Raw genomic sequence first — 23,267 nt, forward strand, 5'->3', positions numbered from 1 at the left:
TCTCCGCAAGTGCCCTACACGAATGCGGTGGGAGGGCAGCCGCCCGCCTCTGTTACCTTCCCAACTGGCAAACCTCCTCTTAATTCCATCGCGAAAGGTTTTGCGAACATGGGAACAAACCATGCCTACAGCAAATCCAATCGAGACTTGGCAATCGCGCACAATTGGATTGCGAATGCAATTTCGTGAGTGCATGATGCAGTTACCGTTGCGCTTGCTATGCCTCCCATCCTCCCCATTTCGAGGGACATGTGTGTGTGTGCGCGTTGGATGCATCGCCATGTTCTGTCTGTTTGACTGTTTGTCTGTCCGTCCGTTTGTCTGCCTGTCTGGTCGGGTGGTTTGTCTGTGTTTGCCGCCGGTGTCGACAATTGGGGATTTGGGGGTGTTGAAAGTCACAAAACGGTGCCTTGTAGCCTAGCCCAGGACGAAGAAGAACTGATTTAGCTGTGTGTGATGCGCGAAATATGAAACTGCTTCGTGTTCTTAGGCAAGCGGGACATTATGTGTGTGGCTGTGGAAGCATAATATGAACGCGAATATATTGGGAGCTCGAGGACATATGGATACTCCCCGGTCGCTGGACACTTCACCTTGAATCGCACCGTCCCCAGCTCGAGTGTACCCCATCGTTGCGTTTTGTCAGTAAACCGGCGGGGTGGTTATTTGACTTAACGGTACCTGTAACACGTGGGTCATCCATTTATTCAGTTCCGTGCTCGCTATGATCGAGGCAGTAGCAACGAAAAAGACACCTTACGGACTGAGGCGTCCAGCGCGGTGTATTGAAATTCGCGCACCACACAACAATATGTCTGAGCGTTTGCGATTTACAATGCGATGGTCGCGAACTGGGAAGAATAGCAATTTACTTCCGTGGCGGCGACGTGTTTTTGCACTGAGTGGGGGGTTCGTTGTGACCGGAAAAAAAAAACTAGACAACGAAGGTTATGTGGATGTCGTTTTGCTAGCGGAAGACGTTTGTGAGATATAGTTTGTTTGTATAATTAAGAGCAAAGGAGAATAGTGCTAACAGGTGGTTTTTATTTTTGAAACTATTTGCTTCTTCCGATACGGTCACAATTTAAATAGAAACTTATCGAACTTTATCAGCTGAAGGAAAAAAAAGCCGGTTCCGACCGGCTTCAGCCCGGAGCCGGTTGCGAACCAACGGCTCCGGAACCGGTTCCAAACCAACAGCTGCGGAGCTGGTTCCGAACCCACGTCTCCGGTTCCGAACCAACGGCTCCGGAGCCGGCTACAATCCAATGAATCCGGGTCCGGGTCCGCACCAACGGCTCCGGAGTAGGTTTGTTGTAGGTACAGTTTTGATATCTAATATTTTCGCTCTTATGGCCTTGTTTACATTTTGCACTTGCAGACGTATTTTGTAGCCGCTTTATTTTGATAGATGATAACCAATTCAACACAATTTATTAAGCACATTGAGCGTGGATCGTAATTGTCTGGTTCATAATTTATTTTGATGAAAAAACATCATAAAATTAGTAAAATTAGACGATACACAGTAAAAAATATCCAATATGAGCTTTTAATTCGGATCGACCAATGTACTACAATGCTATAAAAAGTATCTGAAAATGCAAAATGTTAACAAGGTCATAAGAGAGAAAATATTTGATATCAAAGCTGTCAACAAACCGACTCCGGAGTCGTTGGTTCGGAACCGGCTCCGGAGCCGTTGATTCAGAAATGGCTCTAGAGCTGGTCCAGAGGCGGCTCCCCAAACGTTGGTTCGGAACCTCCGGGCTGAAGTCGGAGTCGGCTCCGGAGCCGTGGTTGCGCTCCTGAGCGCACATCACTATCAAAAGTCCCAGTAATCACTCCTATCTAATTTTATTTTTATTTTTATTTATAATTAATTATGACGGTCCAGTGCCGTATTGTTCACACCGCTTGTGTTGAAAAAAAAAAATACAATTATATTGGTAAGGCATTTCCTCCTTATTCTTTGCCTTATCCCGGGCATACTCGGTTGTGGATGGTTGTGGTGATGGTGATGATGATGATGATGATGATGATGATGATGATGATGATGATGATGATGATGTAGTGGTGGATGTTGTGAGTTTTGATGGTCCGGGACTATCGCTGTGACTATTGTGATGATGGTGGTTGGGTTCATCCGAATTCCGGCTATAGTGGTGATGTGGCTGTTCTATTGTTGACATTTGATGTTTGGTCTCGACTGTAACAAACAAATAAACATTGTTAAGACAGCACGAACATTTATTTGTCTGCATACAGTGTTCTCCAGTGCAGTCCAGCCATGACATTCCAAGCTCAATCTAGTCAACGTCCAATCAAAGGATGATCGACAAGCTCTATCCCGCAGCAGTGAAATCAATTTCACTACTCCCGAGACCGATCCCGCCAAACACCCCGAACCCGACGCCAACGCTGTGAAACTCAATGTGCCAAAACTGGACTGGAGTGTAGAACACTGTACTTTCAACAGCGCCTGCCTCCCTTTTACGGCAGTGTTGGAATCGCCCTCGAGTGCTGTTGCCCAGTCATCGGATCACCCGTGGCACTACAAAAATACACTTAAGACGTAGACAACAAAACATTTAACAAAAAAGGAATGGGGAAATACGAATAAGGATTGTAAGGATGCTTGGGATGTGGAATCATAGGACAAGACCGTTGTCTCTAGCGAATCGATGAATGATCCTCATGTAGGGGAGGTCCTTGGTAGCCAACACTTCTCTAATTTCTGTACCCGGTCGTCTGCCGATATTCTCGACTGCGCTCAACAAGGAGGGTCTTGCGGTTTCAAATTCCACGCAGGACCACAGAAGGTGATCCACATCGTGGAATCCGTCACCGCAGCCACACACTTTTGTCTGAGCCAGAGTTATACGCTGTAGATGAGCATTCAACGCAAAATGATTCGACATCAGTCGAGACATCATTCGTATGAATGCCCGGTCTACAGAGAGCCCATCGAACCAAGGCCGCAGGGACACTTGCGGAGAGATCGAGAAAAGAAAACGCCCGAGTTCATCCGCCTCCCACATGCTCTGCCAGCGAGACAGGAAAAGTTGCTGTGGGAAACGAAGGAACTCCTGGGCCGAGATCGGTCGGTCGTAAAAAGCGCCTTCTTGGACGCCTGTTTTGGCCAGTGAGTCTGCCTTTTCATTGCCGGGGATTCCACAATGAGAAGGGACCCAAATTAGCGAGATCTTATACGCCTTATCGAACATTGAGCCAAGCAGTTCAATGATTTTTATGGTGAGGAAATCCTGACTCTTAACAGCCTTCGGAGATCTCAGAGCTTCAATAGCACTAAGGCTATCAGTGAAGATGAAGTACTGGTCCGAAGGTCTCGCTGCTATCATGGATAGTGCGTACAAGATTGCGGCTAGCTCTGCGGTGTAAACACTACATGGCTGCCTCAATTTGAAAAATGCCTCGGTGAACTCGCTAAAAACACCGAAGCCAGTGCCCTCCTCAGAGGATGATCCATCAGTGTAGTACTGGCTTATTTGGTCTAAATGACCATACTTATTCATGAAAATACCCGGAACTACCCTCGGGCGAAGATCATTAGGTATGGTCTTAATTTCCTCGCGCATCGAGGAATCTGTTTTTAAAATGGAACTGTAGTTCTCAGGAAGGGCAGCACGATTTAATGCCTGTGGAGCGCTAGGATGCACTTGTAGGGCAACAAAATCTTCGTAGATCTTGAGGATTTTGCTCTTAGAACCTGTCTCTAGAAGCGCTTCAAAATTTTCTATTATCAAGGGATTTGATACTGAACAACGGACTAGAAGGCGAAGCGACAGCATTTCAAAACGTAGTTTGAGCGGCATCACTCCGGTCATCACTTCTAGGGACATGTTGTGTGTAGATTTCATGCTCCCTAGTGCGAGTCTAAGACAGCGGTACTGTAGCCTTTCGAGCTTGAGTATCAAAGTATTGGATGCCCAATGGAAGCATATGCTTCCATATTCCAATACGGATAGTACCGTTGTCTTATACAGTCTCAGGACGTCTGATGGATGTGCGCCCCACCAGAATCCTGTGACTGTCCTTAGAAAGTTGATTCTCTTACTGCATTTTTGTACCAGATGGGTGAAATGAGTACTCCAGTTTAGCCTTGAATTAAACCATACACCAAGGTATCGAAAATTGTCGGATGTTGATATCTTTTCACCATATAAAAAGACATCAATTTTCGGATCATATAGCCTTTTCTCCCTGTTTTTTTCCGTGTCGCTAAAAGGAGAAAAGACTACCATCTCAGTTTTCGTTGCAGAGAACTTGATACCAAGGTTTTCAGACCACTCGGAAAGATTGTCCAGAGTGGTTTGTAAAGCCAGTTGTATTTCGTCGGCGTCTCTGCTTGCAATAGATATAACGCCGTCGTCTGCCAATTGTCTAAGACTGCAGTTTGGCGCTAGACAAGAGTCTATCTCACTAACATAAAAGTTATACAACAGGGGGCTCAAGCAGGACCCTTGTGCTAGTCCATGGAAACTGGTCCGTTTTAACTGCACGTGACCATTGTTGAAATTCATAACTTTTTCCGACAAAAGTTTGAATAATAAGTTATTCAACTTTGGTCCCAGGCCCGCATTTTCTAACTTTTGACTCAGTTTGTATGGAGAAACTGAGTCAAATGCCCCCTGTATGTCAAGGAAGATAGACCCCATGTTCTGCTTGCGTGCACGGGCAAGCTCTATTTCTGTCACCAAAAGCGCTAAGCAGTCATTAGTACCCCTGGCTTTACGAAAACCAAACTGGGTATCTGATAGAAGGTTGTTTTTTTCCAACCATTCTTCTAAGCGTAAGAGAATCATCCTTTCAAGGAGTTTCCTCAGACACGATAGTAGCGATATTGGCCGATATGAATCGTGTCTTGATGGCGGTTTGCCAGGCTTCAAAATAGTGACAACTTTCACTTCTCTCCATTCTTGCGGGACGCTGTTGAACTCCAACATATTGTTGAAGATTCTTAACAGACGTTTCTTGCCCATGTCGGGGAGATTTTGCAGCAGTTTGCTGTTGATCTGATCCAGGCCTGGGGAAGAATTTTTGCTTGATAGAAGAGCAAGCGATAGCTCAACCATAGTGAACGGTGAGTCCATGATAGGGTCACTGCCAGGCGCATTTTGTGCAAAGTTTTGCGCAGGAACGAAATCAGGGCAAAGCTTGTGGGCAAAATCATTCAACCACTCGCCAGAAAAGCTTTCGCTCTCGTTAGTGTTATTGCTGTTTCGCATCCTTCTAGCCATCCTCCAAAGTGAATTAAGTGAAGCGGAAGGGTCTAGGTTATTGACGTATCTACGCCAATAGCCCTTTTTCTTCGCCTTCAACAGGTTTTTGCACGATCTCTCCAGTCCTTTATATTTTTCATATAAAGACCTTGAGCCCGTGTCCCGGAATGCTTTAAACGCCTCCCGCTTCTTATTAAAAGCCGCTTGGCAATCCTTGTCCCACCAAGGAGTGGGAGGTTTTTTGAATGTCCTTGCTTGGTGGGAGCGCCTTGTTTGGGCCTCAAGAGCGCACTTGTTTATAATTGAAACAAGTTTTTCGTACTCCTGAACTGGAGACAAATCTTCCAAGTCAAGAGAAAGCGAAGCGGCTACTAATTCACCGTATCTTGTCCAGTCGATGTTCCTCGTTAAGTCACATTTAACAGGGATTCCACCTCCTGGACATCCTCCCTTGATGTAGGAAATTTCTATCGGCAAGTGATCACTGCCGATAGGGTCCTGGATCACCTTCCAACTAAAATCCAGGGCCATCGCTGATGGACATAGAGACAGGTCCAGTGCACTCGCCCTACTCTTAGTTGTCTGCATCCTAGTTGCCTCTCCTGAGTTGAGAATTGAAAACCCAAATCTGTCGCAGATGTCTCGGATAATAGGAGCGCGAATGTCATCCTTATCGCAGCCCCAGTCGACTCCGTGAGAGTTGAAATCTCCCAGGATCAACTCCTATCTAATTTGTTCTACAAATATTTTCATCCACACTGTTTACCGCACAAGACGGTATTCTTGCCAGACATTCAATCATCCTTGCTTAGCATGTCTCTCTATCAATTTGCAACATGACTTTTATGCACATCAAACTCGCCTCCTGACTGTGTGAATGGCACACCCGCATACGCCTCTCCACGGAGTGCATCATCAGCATCGTTGCAAGCAATCGGATTGATGGCCTCGTCAATCTTTGCCGGGTGCATTTATCAGCATCAGTCGACTGCTGTTGCGAAGTCAGAATGTTTCAGGTTTTGCTTTCATTTGCGAAAAAGTCACACAAAGGTCGTTGTGAAACCGGGATCAGGCTTGATAAGGACGATGCAACGGAACGCCGGAAGATTCTGATGGGCTCGTTCGGATGGGTGATAGTAATTTTGTAGCTCTGATGGGATGGTGCTCCGTGTTGCGTTCGTGGCGGTTGGGAAAGGGGGATGGTCGTAAATTTTGAAACAGCACGTCAATGCGTCTCTTGTGGTGTGTTGGGTTTGTTCCAGAAACATGCTACAATGTTGTCATCTACGTTCGGCAGAGAGTATACGTTGCCTTTTTCTTAAGAACACTGTTATCATCGTCTTGGTGAGTCCGTCATGTGGCTAAAATTGGAAGTTAATCAGTTGTGTCTTATACAGTAGTTTTGATGTTATTGTAAGTAAATTGCACGAGCTCGGGAAGAAAATTGGATCAAGCTGAGAAATGAGGACATGTTTTTAAAGTAAGTAGATGTGCTCTATGCCGATCATAATTTGTGCATAGACTTTTTCCACTTGATCCATATCAGGAAAAGAAATTATAGACCTACTGATGTGAGATAATAGATCTCTGCGAGATAGTATTTTATTATTCCTATTCTAATATGAAATATTTATCGCATTTTAGACCATTCTTTGCCCATTATGCGTCAGCCCGACATTAGCTAAACTAATTTACCTTCCCTTGGAGTAACATTGGGGCCAATTCTTCTTCTGCGCGTTGCTTTCAGAACACCTTTTTTAGTCAAAACTCGTTGCTCAGTTTAGTGAACTTCTCCTCCTCGCGGCTTGTCGGTCCCACGGTATGGTTGACGCTGACAAAGTGAAAGAGGCTTCGCCCCAATTGGAGCTTTCTAACGCTTTTGCTACGATTCGTCTGTGTTTTTTTTTTGCGTTCAAAAGCGAACCTTTTCGAAAGGGTGCATTTATCGGCAAGGCAAGGAAAGCTGTATGCAGGACAGGACAGGAAAGAAGGTTTTGATAGATTGTGCCAGCGTATGCAAACCGGAGTGGGAGCCGGAAAGCTAAACGGGCTCGCGCTTGGGCCCTAGGACCAAAAACACCCCGTGGCGCTTAGATGGAGTTTGATGGCTTCTTTCCCACCGCTTCTGCCTTTCGTTATTTCTCTTGCTGTTTCTGCTGTCTATTGGTTTTCACTCGTTTTTTTTTTTTTTGTTGCTGCCATTAGTGTGCCAACAAAAATCCCTCGAGTCGAGCAACACCACACACACACACACACACACACACACACACACACACACACACACACACACACACACACACACACACACACACACACACACACACACACACACACACACACACACACACACACACACACACACACACACACACACACACACACACACACACACACACACACACACACACACACACACACACACACACACACACACACACACACACACACACACACACACACACACACACACACACACACACACACACACACACACACACACACACACACACACACACACACACACACACACACACACACACACACACACACACACACACACACACACACACACACACACACACACACACACACACACACACACACACACACACACACACACACACACACACACACACACACACACACACACACACACACACACACACACACACACACACACACACACACACACACACACACACACACACACACACACACACACACACACACACACACAGCGACACCGACCGATGGCTCAATCGCAACACTAACCGTTCCGCCATTCGTGTGTCAGCTTTTAGCGAGGTTAATGTATTCCTGTCGCGCTCTGCTTTCGCATTCAAAATCAACACCCGATCGGGGTGCGCGCGCGGGGATCGACACCGACAGAAAGCGACCGATTCGAACAATGGTCGATCTATTGGGGTAGCTCGTTTGGTTGTTGTTCCAATCCGGTGCACTGGTGCTGCCCGGAGCATTATTTCATAGCCCTTGTTCTTCGCGTTCCCGATCGGTGCTGTTGGTCTTCTTGCTTGATTTATGTCACAACAATTGACTAACAGAGGATGTGTCCTCGTATGCTCAAGCATGTTGTATGTTATCTGTTTACGTATTGGGAGATATATGCCTTTTTTGTTGTTTGTTTTGTTGTTTTAATTGTTTATTTTTGTCGTTCTTTTTCTTTTGTGTTTTTTTGCGCACATTATTATTTGTTTTGCTCTGCGCTGCTTTTTCTGTTCAACTTTTACCTTTCAAGTTCGATTTTACATCAGCTTCTGTGTAAGTTGCATTTGGTTCTGGGTTTTTTGTGTGCCTTTTTTGTTATCAATGTAAGTTTTTTTTATGTATAATTGTTTACTTTCCGCTGTTTGGTTGATCTGATGATTTAACATATTTTTATTATTTTAAAATAAGGTCATAATGATAATAATCATCGTTGTGATAAATAGCTTTACTAACTTGTTTTCATCTTCTTGGCATACCTGGTTTTGATCGATATCATGGAACATTTAAATTCATCAGTTAATTTTTCCTGTAATTAAAGTTGAAGATTGGACAATAAGGCGCAAGCCGTCATACTTAAAATAAATAAAAATAAAGTTGAATAATGCAAGCTTCTTATGGAACTTTAACTTTAGCATCATATGTATATGATTGTGTATTCAGCTAAGGGAGATTTGCAATTCAACTGCGGCTCTCTCCAATCAGCTGTTGAATTTCTGCCGACCTTTCGGAGATCTCCTATTGAAATGACCAAAATGAAAAATACCATCCAATAGTGTGATTATATCGGCAGTTCTTATCACCCACATTTCGACGAGTTTAAAGCCAAAAAAAATGGTAAAATTTATTCTTATACCATAGTTCTTATGAAGACCGGCGCTGCTATCACCTACACCGGTCCGATAGGTCCTCGACATTGTGATGAAACAAACAAGATTAACAGACTTTTTATTTAAATATTACAATAGATGTAGCAAGGTAAACCAATATTTTCTTCTAAACGAATTGCGGTATGATGACGATATGGCGAAACGACATTTGTAACGTCAGTTCCATTTGATTCTTTTTAAAGACTTAAGGCCAAGACCTTAGGCCATAGTCTCCGTCCGTACCGGACTATGCAAACTCGCTCGATCCCTGTTTAAGGTTACGCCATGGTCAATGGGCCCCATGCCCAATAGAGGATCGCTCACCAAACGTAGCTGTTGCGTTTTTGTATGTTTAACCATCGGTGCGTGCCTCTATTACAACGGCAACGTGACATTTTGTTGTTTTTTCTTGTTTAGAATAGTTAGAATGTGTTTGTTGCACCCGGTTTACACGAGCCCTTCTACCTTATAAAAAGCAGATTTTTTCATCGACGTGATGCAGAATTTGCAAGTCTATGGGGCCCCCCCGGGGGGGGGGGGGGGGGGGGTTTGGTCAGTGTATGTGCAGTGTAGCGCTGGGAGATGAAATGGAAAATGTATAAATTCCAATCCAAACCGTTTGCACAATGATGGGGCACCCGTAAGCGCACCGAATCGGATATATATGGGCGCTTATGGGTGAATGAGTTAGTTCGGAGCATGAATTAATGAACTGCCGCGGATGGTCACCGCGGATGGTTGTGAAACAATATTTTATTCATACAGCGTACCGTCGTTGAACTCTCCCCGCGGGGTGCACCACAGAAAGGCACGGGAAATCCCTTGGCGAGAGTCAACAGCTTGCCCTGATGCTGCTGCCATCTGGTGTGTTGGTGCAGAAATTTTGCACAATTTAAATATGTTGACAATAACGTAGTATCGCAATTCTTCTTTCCCGCACAGCAGACAAATGGATGGTGAAAATGCAAACAACGTTAAATTAGTTCACATCTCAAATTGTCACCTAAAGCCCCGGCTATGGGTGGTGTTTTGGTGGCGGAAAAGGTTGAGCCACTTATTGCCAGCGTAGTCATTTTGTGCCAATAAAAATGGGCTATACTCTAGTGCATTGTTTTCATTGTTTGAATAGCAAGGGAGAAAGGTGTCTGGCGATGTGATTGAGCTACATCACACATAAGCTGGCGGAACAGGGCTGGAACTGCTTTTACATTGTTTGTAAATTGACACTCTCTCGTAGTTGTTTTGTATCAGTTGGGAAAAAACAACATTTAATTGAAGTTTTATGTTCATTAGAATATTGAAGTCGTAGTTGGATTTCTCTTGTCTCTCTTTGCTCTTAGAGTACTTCACTGCATTAGGGGTTTTCGTAACAGGTTTTTGTAAATATATTAGTTCTCTCTTATATCTTGTTGGACTTCTTATCCGTCAAGAAAAAGTTTCAAATTTCTGTATGTATAATCTAGAATTTCCTTATCCGAAATTGTGTTACTTTGTTTGTTCCCTTCAAGAAAACAATCACACTGTAAATGGTTTGATTTTGCTTGTTCGGAGAAATGGTGCCTGAAAGAGAGAGACCAAAAAAACCCCCGCAACTTCAATAATCCGTGCACCAAACGCATTGATCAAGCGCCTCATCTGAATTGCGAATCGTTCCCATTTTTGTTGTAGCGTGGAGCATGAGGCGGAGCGGGATTGATTTGCATTTTGTGCTAAAGAGAATTTCAATTTTCATGCTAATTCCGATGAATGCTATCGAAAACCACTCATCTGCATGCACTGCAGCTATTCAATAGGACTTACGAAAATATGCAAAACCATTGCGCATTCATATACAATACGCTCAACTCACGTTTACCTGTGTGGGAAGAACGGAAGAAGATCAGGGAAGGCTTTGGGTAACGAAGAGGGGGAATGCAAGAGGGATTCTGGGCCTGGGTTGGTTGAAGGGGGTGCAAATGTGTGTCGATGTGTGTTGTCTTATCTGTTTTGAAGCACCTTTTTGATGCGAAATTAGTAATTCTTTAGCGTGTGTTATTACATGAGGCATAAAGTTTTCTTAGCATTATGTGGAAAATAACATACAGTCGTGCAATACTTAGAATCTTGCACTTGGTTTAGCTAGTGAGGTCTTGGTTTAGTTGAAGTTTTTTTTCTGTAAATTTGCCTACTAATTTTTTTTTTAAACAAGTATTTTATTCGATGATCCTGAGCAATCTTTCCAATAATCCGTTTTACGTCGTATCATGTTTAGATAAAACTTTAGATAATTTTAGTTCCCAAAAATAACTGCAATCATATTGAAAACATAGAGCACCTATGTCTCATAACACTGATGGACAGCGACTATAAAATATTTAGTAAGATTAAAAAAAAAAAGATTTTAGTAAGATTAAATCTGCTCACCAATTCACAAAAATGTAGTAACAAACCAAAACATATTTTCCAAGCTCTTCTATCGATTATAGACAAAAATATGAGCCTTAAGCACCAAAACAAAATAGCGAAACTCATCTCCTTCGTCATGGAAAAGGCTTTTGATAGAGTGGATCATAAATTACTGTATAGAACTATGCAATCTATGGGCTTTAACGAGAGAATAGTTTTGCTCATAAAAAATTTGAATGCAAATGCGTACTCAAGAATGTCTCTAAATGTCACACTTCTACCGTCAATAGCAATGAAACGATCTGTAAGACAAGGCGATCCACTTGCTATGCTCCTATTCTCGTTATATTTTAATCCTTTATTGACTAAACTAGAAGAGATATGCAATGGTGAAAATGTCTTGATTAATGCCTATGCCGATGATATTTCGATAATTACAACGAAAAAGGAAAGAACTTATTAAAAACGCCTTCCATCACTATAGTGTCACATCTGGAGCAAGACTAAACATCTCTAAGAGCTCATCCGTTGACATAGGGACAGTATCGGATAGGAGCAAAATTGTTATTGATTGGCTTGAAAATACGTATAAAATCAAAATCCTTCGTATAATATTCACTAATTGCCTAATTGAACTGGGTTATCTTGACTACAAGACGGTTGAACGGTCATCTGCAAAAGCAATACACAAAATAGTGCTGGATTCACTTGCGCCACCAAATGTACAAACACATAACACACATTTGAAATGGAAAAAAGATATGAAAGAATATTAATAGTAACTCAATGAACTCGAAACAAATGAGTCTCTATTACCTTACAGCAAACGAAAAAATATTCACCCAGGAGCTAAAGCATAAATTTGGTACGAGTGCAAATGCGAACTGTCAGGAATGCGGAACGACTGAAAATATGGAAAATAAGTTCAAAGACTGTAAAGCGTTAGGAAATATTTGGAAATTATTTTGTGAAATAATTATGGAAAAACGCACAGCTGATTAAACCGGACCTAGAGAATATAAATACGAAGAATAGAACGACTATCATGTCGTTAAAGTTAAATAAACTATATTATGATAATTAAAAATAATGAAGTTACGAATTGGATTTCTCTTGATAAATATCATTTAAAACAAAAGATATTTCACTAATAATGTAAGTAGACTATATGAACTGTAAAATTCTTAGCGCTTAAGACGTACTAAAGACTGTTTTGTAAATGTTAAAAAGAGTGTTAACCCTGAGTAAAAGGTGGTCCATGAGGTCTTAAAGACTCAAAGTCTTTATAAAATATTAAAAAAAAAAGCCTGAGTAAAGAAGCTGGATATATCCTGACGACCGATTCTAACATCTACGAAGTTTACAAAAGCAACAAAAGTCACAACTGATGTGGATAAAATGACAGTGTTTAATAGGGAACAGATTCCGGTCACTTCACTGTACATTGTAATTTAGAATTTAGCAAAACTTCATGAGCAATGCCGAGGCTTTGTTGTCTGATTCCTTAATCGTTGTTAAACTTTGATCTAAAGATCAGTCCGACCATCGAGTGGTTTTTACTAGAGACTTGCCGATAAACACGCAGTTGGATAGTCAGTCCTCATTGCAGGTGGACGGTCCGGATGGGATTTGAACCTCAGTCCTGCCGTTTGAAGACCGGCGCCGCTGTCACGTATACCACCGGGCCGCCCGTGAGTCAGGCTCGTGAAGATCGGTGTAGTCGTACGAATTTTGAATTCTATTCCCTAACAGAAGAGCCATCACATACATAATTAGTCATCCATTTCTAAGGTGAAGTCATACATGGTTAAATTATTCACTATTAGCAGCTAGCAGAGTTTGTGAAAAATATCTTGTTTTTGGTGAACATGACGCCAATCGAAAAGACTCAAAACCGACCTCAACGACGACCAAAAGAATTTATTGCGCTTACTTCAATCGGAGGACCTTCTACCTAATGATTCTACAACCAGGATGAAAAAGCAACTGATCCGTCAAAGCTTCGAAAGAGTTGAAAAAAAATGTAAATATTTTTGAAGAACGTTGGAGAGATGTAATAATAAACACAAATAAGCTCAATTTGTTGTAAACAGGTGAACGCACCTAGCGGTGTTATTATTGGTCGAAATGGGCATTCTAAGGCCTCCCAGCCGCAATGATTTAGCGCTGCAAGTTAATGCGCGTTTTTTTGTTGTTGCTATTGCTGCTGGTTTCTTCTAACCTCTGTTACCGAAATGTAACGAACGAATTAATATGTTTCCAGAACGCGCTGCAGGCAAGTCTGTGGGTCCCACCCTGTGCAAGATGCTACATCGTAGCGAATGGATTTCGGTTTGCCGTTACAAGACTTCTAGCGTGCACACCGGTACACAATTAGTTAGTTTATTGAACTCAGAGGGGTAGAACATCGGTATGGAACCTTGGCGAATGCTACGAGCGTTGCAGAACATTCACATCACCCACACGCACATGCTCCACAGGGTCGTCGAAAGAGGCCGCTGACAGGAATTAGTGTCATATTTCGTGCGCCATTCCGAGACTCAGCTCATGTTTACAGACAGTATTGATTCGTTCGATTCCCGATGCCAAGAAAGATTAGTACCCTGGCACACGTGAGACAAAGGTGGGGGAAAGAGCACCCCTACTAGCTGGACCATCGGCTCGTTTGACTACTTTTGCGTTGATCGTTGCACGGCGTGTTGCGTGTTGCGGCTTTAAGCTGTTTGACGATCGCTAATGCCGGTTCTATTATGGCTGCCTGTGGCCAAATCAGCGACGATGACGTTTAGCAAACAAAACGGACTGACATTTATGGCCTCCGGTAGCTCAAGTGCCATTTGCACGCATCGATGGTATGGTCACCACCATCTTCCCTTGCTCGATTGAGGAGTATGTAGTGTGACTGGAAATAGTAAAAGTGCTCAATCGAGTGTAAGCGCGTCTTACAAACGATGACGTAGGTAGGTGTCGTTTTCTTGTTGACGCACAAGAGCACACAGCAGTCCGACGTTTTGCAAGCACATGTTGCAATGCTGTCATCGGGAAAAATGTGACTGGCATGTCTGGTCAGAGCATTATGAATGGTATGTGTGAGATGTTTTGTAATTTAAGGTTTAAAATGGCAGTCACATTTCACATATGTTCATGCTATATCGTTCGCAGAAAGGTGCAACAAATGTTTGAATGAAGTGTAAACACTGAGGAGAGCTTATAAATGACTTTTCTTTCGTTTTGGTTACTTATGGTTTTTCTAAACATATGAAATACGTGTGAATTGTCCAATGTTCTAGCCTTTCTTGTGGACTCCACATAAACGGTAACAAAAAGCGTTCTGAACATCTCTTTCTCGAATGCAGCTAAGAAGAATTTGTCAGTTTTTGAACAGAGTTCATGCCTCAGAGGCGTATATGAGAGTTCCCCGGACTAAAAAACACTGACAATTTGTATTTTATTCGCCTTATGTCAATGTGTCCCTTCTCCGTGCCAACAGCGGTTACCAGTCCGCAGCTTAGCTGCCCACAAAGCGTACATTGTCCCCAATAGGGCGGGCAAACAACAGCGCCGCGCTCACATTTTGTGCGGTCTTTGTTTGGCGCGAATTGGCGCATCACTAATCCACGATTGCGCACACACCGCCTAGGGGTCACTCTGGGGCTTTGTTTGGTGGGCGGGTGGGAGTATAACCATTTTATTGCACGATCTTCATGGGATGTTAACTTTGGTTGTTATTGTTTGTGTTTATTTGTTTGTATCCTCTTTTTTTGCCATTTTTGTTTAAACTGCGTTTGATGTTATCCCGCACCCTTAATGGATATTGTGGCAAAGTTGCAGAAATTCTTATCGTGCGCATTGTTTTTTCTCTCTCTAATCTGCTGCCGGCGTATGAGTCAAGTGCGTTTTTTTTAAATGCATTTTGTAGCAGTGTGAGTTGGCAAAAAAAACCCTCTTCGTCACCACTAAATGGATCGGAACAACGGGCGTGTGTGTATATGTGGAGAGTACGCTTAACTTTCCCTCAAACGACGAGCATTGAACGCATTGGCGAAAGATAGACATCATGCTGCCATCATCATCACCAAACCCAACATCCAACCTGGCACACAGAGACGAAAACCTCTTCTACCACCATGGCCATGTTTAACTCATTAGTCGGCACATATACTTATGGCCGTGAAGCGTGTCGTGCATATTTTGCTATTCAAATTTCCTGCCGCCCAACATAATTCGATCGCATCGCAGAGGTTCGCGTTTCGTGTACATTGTGTGTTGGTGCATCTCGGCTGGTGTATTTGGGGCGTTTTGTTTCACATTCTTCCATTTATGGTATGGAAAGAAACGTTGGTTAACTGTGCTGTAATGCTTGGTTAAATGTTCTGTTACTTTTCCTACTTTGGGAGTGTGAGATTATGGCGAAAGATGTTTTGTTGTAGAATCATACACAGGGGTTAGGGATGTTCCAGTGAGTGTTCGAGGGACAGAGGCAATAGACGTGACATCAATATGCCTTGTAAGCTCTTAGATGGCTGCCTTTATCTTGCATGTCGTTAAGTCAAAAAAAAGACAGAAGCTAGCATTGATTGAACCCATTTTATTGACTTTCATTTAGGGTGTAATTAAACATTTTCAGTGTCAGGCCAACACAAGGTAGTAATGCAAAAGTTCTAGAAAAAAGAGGAACGGAACGGAACTGGGTCTTTTTGGAAAAGGAACGGAACGAACCTGCCAGGTTCATTCCGGAACGCACAACTCTAGTTTCTTTCCTTTAGCCATGATCGTTCCTTTCGTCAGGTTCGTTCCTTTTGCCAGTTTCTTTCCTTTAGCTATGATCCTGTCAGGTTCAAAATTTCGAACCCAGCGCCGATCGTTCCTTTTAGGGAACGGAACAAACCTGCCAGGTTCATTCCGTAACGCACAACTCTAGCACAAAGTTGTTGTACTTTCTGCGCTATTTTTAATTTTGAATAGAAACGACATATCTGGATGTCCGATGTCACGTGGATGTCAGGCATGCACCCTATTAAAATACTATTATTTATACTTTTGTCGAGAAATACCAAAAAATATTTCACTAGAAAATGCAACAGAATCCACCCGATATTGTTAATTTTATTTAATCATGTTCATAAAGATGCTAAAAACTTAAAAAATACACGATAGTTAGTTCAATAGTGGCTAATTTCTTAGTGGTAGAGCACGAGAAATGTTCTTTTCAATTTTATTACTCAAAAATGAATTTGACCGTAAGAGTATATTTGTTTTATTTAGCATTTCATACTTTGAATTCAAAGACCATAAAAAGTGTTTCAAAAAAAAATTGACAGATCTGGACAGAAATGTGATAAAATGGTAATAATTTAATTGATAAATGGCAATCGAAGCATTGGTATTAGTGTGAGTTGACTTTTTCGCATTAATTTCGCAGTGTAGGCATTAAAGATCCAGTCTAAGGAGGTGGAAGAGTTGAGTCAATTTTTAATGTCAAAAAAATAACTTTTGTTCCAATAAATCAAGTACGATCTGGAAGTTCTTTGTTGGAAACTTCGGTAAAATAAGCAGAACAACGCTTTGTGAACTCTTTCATTATTATTAATCCATAAAAGTGCTGTGAAATACAAAGAATGAATACAACTTATCACCACAAATAGCAACAAATAAGCGAAACGAGTCAATGGAAGATGATCCTCTGTAGCTCCCTGGTCAGCTATTAAAGTAATCAAGATTGCCGTTTTACGCCAAGTATTGACGTTCGTCTGATAAGGACATCAAAGTGATTGAATATTACCAACTGCGATTAATGGCACCATCAGGCGCAAACTGCCATTCAACCTTTTTTTTGTGTTTTGCACGTAAAATCATCTGTTCAATGACGTACGCGCTTACACACACTCTTTCCTTCCATCCGTTTTGAAAAAAATAATCCAAAGTTCAGAAAGAAAGTCTTTGTTACAACGTTCGAAACGGATGTCCGTGACGATTCAGTGACAAGGTAGCACCGCCTGGGGAAGGTCTCCCGGAACAGATCATTCTCGCAGTACGTCAGCAAAGGGGTTGTAGAGGGATTCGACAGGGGGTGCAAATCTTGGCACCGAACTTGATAGCTTCGTGTAATGGTAATAGTGGTGGGGAATGACGCTTCACACCTTCAAAATTTTCCCTCACTCTCCTACCAGGGTGCAATGACGTAGACTTACGTGTACTGAATGGGAGCAAACAGTTGTCTTCCCACCTACACCCATCGTCGGTTCGGATAAGTTTTTTTTTTCCAGCGCTTCTCCACTTTATCTCACGTGCATTCGCCATTGCGCCCTCGTGATACACCTGCCGGATGATTAGTTTTTCGAAAGAAGAAAACGGGCAAACACGTACACGTTTAACACCTCTGACGTAGAAGGAGCACTTGCGTGTGTGTGTGTCTGTGTGTGGTGTGTTCATTCGTTCTTGGTTTGTTTTAGCTCGATTTATACTGCTATGCTATGGCCTTAGTTGCACTCAGCGAGAGCCACTGACGAAGGGGCTACAATGTGCGGTGGACTGCGTGGAGGCAAGTTTAAAGTTGATCCAGTTGCCCTACGGCTCTCTGTGGTCTCTGAGTTTGCTGTGGATGATGTAATTCACGTTGCAGGAAAGTGTAAAGCGCAACTTATAAAGGCAAAAGTTGTCCCATTCTTTAAGTTACTGGCAGGGCAGGAAGTTGTGCCTGTGCTGGTTGCCTCCGAAAGTGCGTGCGAAGTGAATCCATTTTCCAATACCAGTTCTTGCGGGGTAAAGCTCAGGTAAGCTGTCCGAAGGGAATCAGGAAATAACGTTTAACTTCCTCATCGTGCTAACTGCGTCTGCTTGGCGAAGAAGTTCATTCCGTTTAATGACATTGATGCGCGTGCCGCGCCGCAGCCTGTGCGGGTATGTACGTGCCGGATGTACGATGTGTGGAGGTTTCTTGGTGTTTGGTAGTCGAGTTCTTCCAAGGCTTCAGTAAAGTTGCACGTATGGTTTTGCATGCGCGTTGGCGCGTTGGACCAGTGTCCAATGTAGCAGCAGCAGGTTCGATTTCATTGTAGTGGCGTCTATACACGATTCTAATTGTCTTACTGATGACGTAAATGGACAAGCGCTAGCGCCCAGGAGTGGGAGGACACAGGACCTTTATCGATTGTAGGCCTGTGTGTAGGTGTTATGTTCGACCCTTTGGAACTATCCTTCCTCAGGAACTTTAGTGTGGCTGGTCATTACTGGTTAATGTAACACTATCGTCGGTTGCAAACGATCAATAATTGGTGATTATAGTCTAATATTAGCATCCTCTCCCAGGTTAATCCCATTTCTTGTGTATATTTGTAGTGTGTAAGGTTCATAAGTTATAGTTTAAAGATTCTTTTTCTACCATCGTTTCTACGCATAAAACTCTATCCCTCAGACAGCTGAGGGCCATTTTTATTTACCAGTTACGTGGGTAATTTTCCCAAATTTTCCTAGCCTTCTCCTTTCTCGCCTTTCCGTTCATACCAGAACGCCATTCGAACATATAGGAAGCTTGTCTATATACCCCACCCCAAGGGTGTGTGTCTGGTGCTTTTATTTTTTGTTTGCTCCCATCAACATCATCTGCTTGATGCTCTACTTGAAAAACAGCGCACCTCGTGTGGCCTTTTTTTCTCCTTCTGTCTTCGCAATGAGTACTGTGAGAGTGATGCGTTTTTTTTTTGCTACTCGTTTGTAGAGCATCCATCGCAAACTACCGGAGTGCACCGGTACTCGGGACCGAGATACAGCTTTAATGATCGTTATTGATCTCAATTTGCAATTAGCAGCACCTTCGCCTTGGCGTGGAAAAGTTTGATTTTGTAAGTGGTTCGAATGTGGTTCGCGATGGTGTGTGTGTGTGTTCGGGAGGTTAGTTGTTTTTCGAAGGTCTTAAAATTTGAACAGCCTTAAGCGGTTAGCTGTAGTGTACAGTAGCAGCATACCGTACTGTTATTTAAATTATTGATGAAAATACGCCATTCTTGAATAGTTGGGGTGGATTGCTCGTTGGACTAGCAATGTTTAACATTTTTAAAGTCTACTAAATATATAATTTTGTTTGAAGATTGAGAGAAGAATGATGAAAAATTACGTCAAAATAGAGATAACAGGTTAATAATTAATATTTGCCATTACAATTTCTACCAGCACTGTAACAGTTGAAATAGCTGTTTTTCTTCTAAATGATCAATGCCGATTTTTAAGACTTCAAGGGCTATCTCACTCTCGTGGGCTGTAATTGAATTACGAAGCCAGTCGAAATGTGTAATATCTTGCCCGCAACAATTAACTACCGCGCCGTGTTCTACGTTTTGATGATGTTCACGATATGGAATTAAAAAAAAGGAAAAAATGAGTACAACATTTTTAATCGGATGCAAAATTTTCCCCCCATCAATCGTGTGCAGCAGCTTAGTTTTTGGAGGCTACGAGAAGTGGTCATTATGCTTGACGGTGATCGTTTTTTCTTTTGCGTTGGTTTGAGTCCATTTGTGCGTCTCTCTGCGCGAGTAACCGATTAGTGGTTAAACACCGTTAATTGTGCCACACGACCTGGATACTGCCAGACAAAAGGCAGTGTGTGCTGAGATGCTGAGCCCAACAGTGGAGGGGAACCGTCAATAGAATCACGTTTGCGCACACTCATCCGGTCGGTTTGGCATTGCGGTGGCTTTAGCGAATGAGATGTTCTACTTTTGCTGTGTCGAAGTAAATTGTGCTCCATGGTGGAAACGGATTGTTCTTGACGGAGTGGTCGTCATTTAGGATATGACACGGTTGATGGAGCTGTTTTTATGTCGATCTAGGTTTGTCTAACCTCGCATCAGCTTAGGATGATTATAAGTGGTTTGGTTGGACCTATGGACTAGGTCAGCGAAGTCAGTAGACCTCTAAAATATACTTAAACAATGCTTTATATTCAATATAAACGAAACCTCTGCATGTTTATTTATTAAAGCTTAATTTCTAGAGCATACAGAACATATATCTGACATTATTTTATTTTCAAAGCTTCAAAGCAAAGCACGCTGTACTACCTCAGTGTTCCAGTATGGAAATTTCATTCATAATGCAGGAAATTTGCACCTTGTGTGGAACCGTTCCTAAACTGAAATCAACGAACACTCTCCATTCCCCAACAAGATCACCCAACACATCATCAAACCCGAAGCTTCCCATATCGACCATATCGAACTTTTCCACGTGCTAAAATAGAGAATGGTTTTTTTTTGCTTTTGTTTCATTCTGTTGAACCCTGAAATTTATACAAAACTTACCCCCTTCCGGTAAGGACAGCTCGTTTGGTTCAAGTGCTTCGTAACTGGATACCAAATTTCGGTACTGGCGTGCATTTCCAAGCAGAGATTAAACGCATTCTTGGTGTACGGCGTTGGGTGCCATTCGCCATGATCTAGCTTATGGGTGTATATCGATACCTTTAGAATGAAAAAAGCGAACCCAAGTCTTGACAGTTCCAAAGGTACATGCTTCGTCTTCCTTACTTACGCCCCACGGTGGATAGATGTGCTGAGTAAATTTAACCTCTCCATTCATGACGAGCCGTTCGTCCTCGGCAAGATATAACTGCATCTTGGAGAAATCCAACGGGAATGGTGCGGCCTTCCGTGGGTTGCCGCAGCTCTTAAACAGTCTATTAACTTCCACTACAAAAACGCCCTAGAAACAGAACGAGACGCCATCCGTGTGTGAGAACTTTCTCGTGTAAGAACACAACGTTTAGGGTGTAAAGTTTTTCTACCAACGTTTGCAATACTGATCAGAACGGAAAGCCAGAGAATGATGTGCTGCATGGTGTTGTTTCCACTGGAAGAAATCGTCTGCCGTGAAGGACGTACGAACGATGTAACCTAGCACCGGGAAAGTGGTCATTGCGTGCTAGTCGCTAGTTTTCGATACCGATCGGAGCATATGTTGTGCACAACTTGCTGTAAAGTTAATCGCGATAATGTTTTTTTATTAGTTACTTAGTTTCATTTGCTTTCGAAAACAACTTTCGATTGTTTAAAGTTGGCAAACAACAACACTATCGAGATGCAGTGAAACGTGCACAAAAATGTTTGAAAATGATTAAGCCATTTGTGATATGTTTGTAGTAGGTTAGATAATTAAAAAAAAATACGTTCACTTCCTATTGATGTTTACCTGTTGGAAAGAAGTTCACGTTTTGTAGGTTTTATTTAGTGAAAACACATTCTGCCATCATTTGGAGGAGTACCTTACTGAGTTTGTGCAAAGCAACTTCCCATGCTCCAGTCTGAGCCAACACGCTGTCGATCGTGCGTTGACCAGCTTTATCCTCTGCATATTTGGAACCTTTAAGTAAGGCCCCATTGTGCTGTTTGTTTAGTGTAATAACCTCACAGAGTCTTAGCCTGTTTTATTTTATACTTTTATGATCAAAAATCTTGAGGAAGGATACGTATGGGATTTAATACCTGTCATCTGATAGACTACATTTGGAGCTTCAAGAGATCTTGCCTAGCATTCCTGGGACCGTTGAATTTACCCACCCGAAACTGGTTATTCAGTCTCGTTGGGTCACCGAGTCACGACATGGCCCATTCAACAATAGATCTCCAGGAAACTCGATCCCTGGCTGCAGCTTCCCATCCATGTCCAGCCAACCTGATCCAGCCAACGAACTCGCAGAGCTCCCCGACGCCTCGTGCCGAACTAGGGGTCACTAACGAATACCTTCTTGGCGGGTCAAAACATGTCCCAGCCATCGTATCCTGCCGGTCTTTGCTACCGTCAGGATGGCCTGTTCTCCTCATAGCTCAGCAAGTTCATGGTTCATCCTTCTCCTCCACACTCCATGCTCGAACAAACCGCCAAAGATGGTCCGGAGGATGCGACGCTCAAACACGCCAAGAGCGTTTGCATCCTCCGCTTGGTGTGCTCACATCTCACATTTAGTGCGGTCTCGAAGTCTTCTGGATCTCAGCAGACGGTAAAGGCCGTAGTAGGCCCGATTCCCCTGCACAATGCGTCTCCGGATTTCGCTGCTGACATCGTTATCCGAAGTTGCGATTATTTCAAGATAGCAGAACTCCTCGAGGTTGTCGCCGTCGTCTAGTCACAAGGTGGTATCACCGAGGCACCTCACAACGTAGTAAATGAAAGATCTCATGATCTTCAAACCAATAGCAAAAGATGTTGATATAATTTTTGCAGCATTTTATAACTGCTTGTTCTGATATTGAATCCTAGTGAATAATACTTTTACGCTTAACGTTGAGTTGGTTAAACCTTATTATTGACCCATTATTAACTTAGACTTCTAGCCTTAAAAAGGCTTTTAAAACTATGTGGTTGACAGTGAAGTGCTCGATTATCAGTCAGCACAATGGTGACAATCTTTCATTTTACCCAGATAGAGTCCAAGTACGTTTAATTCCATAACTTGATCTTTATGGAACCGTAACGTACTATACCCTTGAGAGATCTTTATGGCACAATTCTACTCTCCCGATAAGACAATAACATAGCAATACGGTGCTTACATACACGATCAATACCATCCCCTTGCTAGGTCTTACGGTCGCCATTGTATACTTAATGAGTCAGCTAATCAACCATGTCTACACACGAACACAGGTTGAGGAGTAATAAGGTGCGTCCATTTCTACATTTTATCGCACCTTAGTCAGTACTGCTGGTGAGCACATTGTTGGTGGCATGTGGTTTTTGTGATTCAATTGCATATTGAGTCATTTGATGTACA

General features: G+C 42.7%; 2 protein-coding genes across 2 annotated transcripts in view; one reads left to right on the plus strand and one right to left on the minus strand.

The window, feature by feature from the left end:
• The window catches only part of LOC126564205 (sodium/hydrogen exchanger 7), a 714,899-nt gene that overhangs the window by 96,381 nt on the left and 595,251 nt on the right, over positions 1-23,267 (plus strand). The gene's annotated exons all lie outside the window — the stretch shown is intronic.
• Positions 20,553-21,451, minus strand: LOC126560564 (uncharacterized). The gene is given in 5 exon segments (XM_050216522.1): positions 20,553-20,728; positions 20,800-20,958; positions 21,029-21,199; positions 21,286-21,379; positions 21,381-21,451. Coding segments are annotated over 5 exon segments (663 nt in total). The 3' UTR covers positions 20,553-20,560.

The sequence above is a fragment of the Anopheles maculipalpis genome, chromosome 3RL, assembly GCF_943734695.1.
Source record: "Anopheles maculipalpis chromosome 3RL, idAnoMacuDA_375_x, whole genome shotgun sequence".
In the NCBI taxonomy this organism is placed as follows: Eukaryota; Metazoa; Arthropoda; class Insecta; order Diptera; family Culicidae; genus Anopheles; species Anopheles maculipalpis.